The 6,000-nt window shown below is 40.5% G+C and overlaps 1 protein-coding gene across 1 annotated transcript in view; it reads left to right on the top strand.

The window, feature by feature from the left end:
- The window catches only part of LOC102486199 (fatty acid-binding protein 9), a 3,749-nt gene extending 2,064 nt beyond the window's left edge, over positions 1-1,685 (top strand). The window contains exons 2-4 of the mRNA XM_006168942.1: positions 17-174; positions 1,316-1,417; positions 1,570-1,685. Coding sequence (XP_006169004.1) covers positions 17-174; positions 1,316-1,417; positions 1,570-1,620 — 311 coding nt within the window. The 3' untranslated portion in view covers positions 1,621-1,685. The remainder of the gene's footprint in view (positions 1-16; positions 175-1,315; positions 1,418-1,569) is intronic.
- The last annotated feature ends 4,315 nt before the right edge of the window (positions 1,686-6,000 follow it).

Below are 6,000 nucleotides of genomic sequence, written 5' to 3'. Positions count from 1 at the left end.
GCTGGGGATACTGCAGCCCGAAGTGTGGCAGGATTACAGAAACCGAGCATCACTATTAGTGCTGATGGGGACATGGTGAGGATCACGACAGAAAGTCCTCTCATAAACACTGAGATCTGCTTTAAGCTGGGAGAAGAATTTGATGAAACCACAGCAGACAACCGGAAAGTGGAGGTCAGAACTAAGTCCTTCTGGCGTTCAGCAATCAGGAAAAAACTAGAAGGTGGTTAGGCATGGTTTACTCTATTTAATTTGATTGATTCGATTTGATTTAGGTCTGATTAGAGTTTCTTCTTAATATTTGCACATCTCTAAAGTCAGTCATTTTGCCAATTATTCTGATGGTTATCAGAGCAAAAAAATCCCATTGTTTTTATTCTTTTGTTTTTTTTCTAGCTTGTTTTTGTCAGGGTTTAAAAGACTATCTGGAAGGGAACAATTAATCACAAAAAGCTTAGGTATTGTTTGCCTGGGAGGGAGCATTAATTGAATAATCTTTTAAGACTTCTTTTTTTTCGTATTTCTTTTTTTATTTATTTCTTTTGTTTAATTGTAATTCCTGATTTACATATAATCATTATACATCTTTGTGGGATACAGTATGGTTTTTAAAGGCCTGTATATGGTATGTAATAAACACATTCACCACCTTCAACATATAACATGCTATGTAATGTACATTTGAAATTCACTCTACTATTTCTTTTGGAAGTATATATTAAATTGTCAGTGATGTTCTTTACTGTGAATATAGTTCTTAAGAAAAACAAAGCAATTAAAATCAGACAACAAAAAGTCTCATAAATTAATGAGTATGGATTTTTGAAAACGAAGATAATCTTTAGCCAATGAGGGACAGGCAGTTGGCATAATGGCTATGTTGCTGGACTCCCATGTAGTTGACCGCGGTTTGAGTCCTGGACCTGGTGGCTTAAACTCACACCAGGCGCATGTGCGGGCGTGCCCAAGCTCTGAAGAGGAGAATGGAGGAGAAGGGATTGCGGTGTGGCCATCCTCCCTGGGGGGTGATTTCTTGCTTTCTGTCTCTCTATCTCTGTCTGACTTGCAAGCGTACATACCCTATAGCAAAAACTTCTCCAAAAAATAAAAAAAAAAAACATAGCCAATGAAAAAGGAATTTGTAATTTCCAAGGGGCTCCTTCTAGTTCGATGGTCTTAAATTATTATAAGAGCCAAAGTGAGGACTTTGAAAAAGATAATTTCAAAATGTAAATTTGAAAGTAGTGGTCAAGTCTTGCGTCAGTTAGAATGTAGTAAATTGTTACTTCTAATGTATTTCATTATGCATTTATAGAGCATCGTGACATTAGAAGGTGGCTCAATGATTCACACTCAAAAATGGCTTGGTAAAGAGACAACAATCAAAAGAAAAATAGTAAATGGAAAAATGGTAGTGGTAAGTTTTTATCTAAACGGAATGCTTTGTTTGATACATGTATGTCAATCTACTCAATTGGTTTTGCACCCCAAATTAAGAGTGGTTTGGGGAGAAAGGGACAAATGTAACTTGTCATCTACCAACTCTAATAGATCCCATTTTGTTTCTAGGAATGTACCATGAATCATATTGTCAGCACTAGAATCTACGAAAAGGTGTGAAAAAAATGTCTACGTCGATGAACTTGTTCACTAACAGGAAACTGATACTTGAAGAAGATACACCTCAGGGCCAGTAATTTAAAAAATAGTTACAGCATAAAAATACTCAATAAAAGCATTAAATTAAATGCAGTTTTGGAGCTGTCTGATAATGAGGATTAGGGATAGCCTGATGAATTGGTGAGCTAAGAAGCTCCTGGTCTATGATATGATTCAAACAACATTGAAGTCCCTTCTGTCCTCTGCCCACCTGACTTCCACAGTTGCTGAGCTCCTGACAATGGGTCCATTCATTTAGGTTAAAACACTCTGTCAAAGTCATGTGGAAATTCATGGAACCTCAAAGTAAGATATATTCATTATATCACTGGGACCTACTTTGGAAAACATAGATGCCCCAAATTAACCTTGCTGATTTTTTATTTCTCCAGAAGATTGCCCCTCCTTAAAGCAGATAGATTAGATGATGACAGATAGATGAATAGATGATAGATGAGTGAGTACACAATGGAGTCTGGACATTATTCACTATGACTATTTACAGAGGAGCGTTTAAAACAGTCATTGTCTCACTTCTCCATAAATCTCTTTAGCACATCTGTCATCACTGTTCACAGCTTACCCTTTGCAGAATGATATTTCATTAAATGCCAGGCCTGAAGTTCTAAATACCTAGTAAAAATATAATCACAAGAGCTACTAGTCTCTTAAGAGCATTACCAAATACTGATGCTAAGCATGGGTGCTCTCAGTGCTTGGAACACAACAGAGTAATGGGGACAAAACTGAAGGGAAAAGTCTCAGGCTGGCCCGGTGGCACAACAGTGAAGTACTATTTCAAGAGAAGCCTGAGCCCACGTGGTGGTTCAGATCCCCAGTCCAATCAACCTAAAACGTGATGGCCAACTATGCAAGTGCCCAAGACTTGCTGAGCTGGGGAATGAGGGGAAAGGAATCATGGAGCAACCTGACCCTGTGGAAGGTGCTTCTCTCTAACACTTTCGCTCTCTCTCATGTGCATGCGCTCTATTAGCAAAGAAAAAAGGAGTGGGGGGGGGCATAAAAAACCGAGGACGTCAATGGGAAGAAAAAAAAGAAGAGAAGGAATTATGTAAATAGCCATATTTTGCCTTAAATTGAAAAATAGAGCAGTTGGTCAAACGGAAGTCCTGAGAGTCATGTTTAATAGGTACTAGAGTAGAACGTCCATGAAAGTTGTCCTCCAAACTAAGCCCAAAAGTCACAAGCAAAAGGAGGCTTGATTAAGAAGTACACTGGGAGGATCAGCAGTTAGCATAATGGCTATGTCACTGGACTCCTATGTAGTCCACCACGGTTCGAGTCCCGGACCCGGTGGCTTAAACTTGCGCCGGGAGATGTGTGTGTGTGCCCAAGATCCCAAGAGGAGAATGGAGGAGAAGGGATTGTGGTGTGGCCATCCCCCTGGGGGTGATTTCTCACTTTCTATCTCTCTGTCTCTCTCTGTCTGTCTGGTGAGCACATGTGCCCTATAGCAAAAACCTCTCCAAAAAAGAAAGAAAAGAAAAAATGAAGTACACTGGGCAGCAGACATAACCTGGAACTCTCTTAGGCAAATCTGGGAGGCACAGTCATCTTAGTAAGGGTAAATTAAAGAGGAGTGAACAAAAGGACTGAAGCATAGTGTTAAGGCATGAAGTGACTCCTTGGTTAAAAAATGGAGTTAGATCTGTTATGTGAGATCCCGAAGACCTCTGAGCATTTAGCTGTGCACCAGAAGTGACGAGCTTGGTACTGACCATGAAGTTGCTGGATATGGGCAATGACAGTCATCCTCACATGACTGTCCTTCTTCCTAGAGAAGTCACGTGTACAAAATAGAACCATGCTAGCTCCCCAGAAGTCAAACAGAATTTCTACCCCTGAGGGAGAGTCCTATGCAAAAGGGAGCCTGGGTCAGTTCTCCCTTCATCACTCTCTGCAGGGGAGCTGTTCTAGCAACACACCAGAACTGGGACCAAGGCATTTCCCACAACCATTAGGAAGAAAAAAGTTACTCCAAAAACAATAAGCATTTTCTCATTTATGTCTTTGGCTTTATAGAAATGTGGTTATGACATTATTAAAACATCTCTCTACTCATTAATGTCACAGTTCAAAGGACAATGAGTCTGAAGGATAAACAAGACCCCTGATGTTGAGTATTTTAGGAGGCAGAATCAAGCCCACCACCCCTGAGCTCTTCCTCGGGGACCACTGTATTGGTGCTGTCTCAGGCGCTGGAAAACAGCAATGAGTTAGGCATGGAGCTCACACCTGCTTCTTGATGTTTAAGAAGCAGAAGCATCATTTTTTTTTTTTTAGAGGTTTTTGGCTATAGGGCGCATGCCCTCACCAGAGGGACAGAAAGCGAGAAATCACCCCCCAGGGGGCATGGCCACACCGCAATCCCTTCTCCTCCATTCTCTTCTCAGGATCTTGAGCACGCATGCACATGTGCCCAGCATGAGTTTAAGCCACTGGGTCCAGGACTCGAACCACAGTCGACTACATGGGAGTCCAGCGACATAGCCATTACGTTAACTGCTGGTCCCTGGAGCAGAGGCATCTTGAAATCTGAATTCTTTTTATATTTATTCTTGGTTAAATCATGCCAAATTTTTATTTAAATTTTTTGTTAAAATGTATACTTAAGAATCATCAGTCTGACACAGGAGATCCCGCACATCTTCTCACTTTCCCCAAGTCCCCTTCTCAGGTCCTAAAGCAATTAGAATGCAAATAGTAAGAACCATGGAACTGATGGTTGCGTGTACAAAACAGTGAGCAGAGAAGGTGAGAGCCAAAGAGTGTCAGCAGAGATAAGCTGAGAGCAGGGTCTGGAAGCAACTAATTAGAAAAGTGCTTTGAGGGAAACGGATTATGGTTTACTCTGTAAAACAGAGTTGAGATACTTATTTCCAATCCATAAGTTACAAAGCAATTTCACAAAAGAATCTTCTTTGATCCTGAAAACAATCAATATTGTATAGATGCTAAAACTGCAACCTAAATGCCATCCATCTAGTAAGTGGTAAAACTAGGTGGGAACTTACGCTAAGTTCACCGTAGGATTCATCTTTTTTACATTAAGAAATAATGTAGGGGGCCAGACAGTGGTATTGTGGTAAAGCATGATGATCTGCAAGGCAATCCTATGCGAGGGTTCCCAGTGGTGGTCTGGAGACCTTCTCAATATGCTCAGCACATATTTGCCCATGATATGATGCCTCCTGAAGGCCGAGGATAGATTGACCTTGTTGTGAGTGTTCTCTCTCTCTCTCTTTCACTTTTGCTTGGAAGAAATAAACAAATAAATTAGAAAAAAAAAAGTAATGATAAAGCTTTGTGTACCTTGACTTGAAAGGTACACGCTGTGATAGACATAGTCAATTACCCAAATAGAGATCTGGGGTTGTCCTCCACAGTGTAGCAATGTTGCTGGGAAGAGTCTACAAGCCAAACACTCCACTGCCCAGCCCCTGCAGTGTCTCGACAGGGCCTTACTACTACTTTTTGCGTTGGAAGCTGAGTAGAAGTGAAGTGTGCCTTTTCTAGGTCAAGTGAGTTAAGAGGCAGCCCATGCCTACCTGCTTGGAGGTGAGGATTGTGAAACCAAGACGTAGGCACCCAAGAATAGATCCAAGGCCTCTGATGGAGAAAAGCTAGCCATGGACCAGGAGCTGAACTAGATAAGAAGAAAGAAACTTCTAGGTTAAGTCACTGAACTGCCAGAGTTTATTACACTAGTGTTTCTCTGTGTCAGTATGGCATTTAAGAGATTTCATTGTTTTTGTTTTTGTTTTGTTTTGTTTTGTTTGGAGACGTTTTTGCTATAAGGCAAAGAAAGAGAGAAACAGAGAGATAGAGAAATCAACCCCTGGGGGGATGGTCACGCCGCAATCCCTTCTCCTCCATTCTCCTCTCAGGATCTTGGGTACACATGCACACCAGCCTGGTGTGAGTTTAAGCCACCAGATTTGGGACTTGAACCATGGTCAACTACATGGGAGTCCAGTGACATAGCCATTACACTAACTGCTAGTCCCAGAGATTTCATTTTTACAGCATAGTCCCACTCATGAGCATGTTATGGACTTTTTTGCTACAAAATTAGTTTTTGTTGTTTAAGGGAATAAGAGTTGTGTTGAATGACTAAAACACAGTTTAAACATGAGTTTAATTGATTCCCTGGCCTAATTTTACCTTATCTGAAATCTCTACGTATAGAAATTCCTAAATAGATTATACTTTTTTTTCAAAGCCTTCGTATCATCTCAATTGTTAAAAAATATGAAAAGAATGTAAGATACAATTAAAGAAAGAAAGTGGGAAACAAAGTAGGATTCCTGAATAATACAT

Source organism: Tupaia chinensis, unplaced genomic scaffold, assembly GCF_000334495.1.
Source record: "Tupaia chinensis unplaced genomic scaffold, TupChi_1.0 Scaffold146445_1, whole genome shotgun sequence".
Taxonomy (NCBI): Eukaryota; Metazoa; Chordata; class Mammalia; order Scandentia; family Tupaiidae; genus Tupaia; species Tupaia belangeri.
The sequence above is the reverse complement of the archived record's forward strand: the minus strand, read 5'-3'. Positions and strand labels throughout refer to the sequence as shown.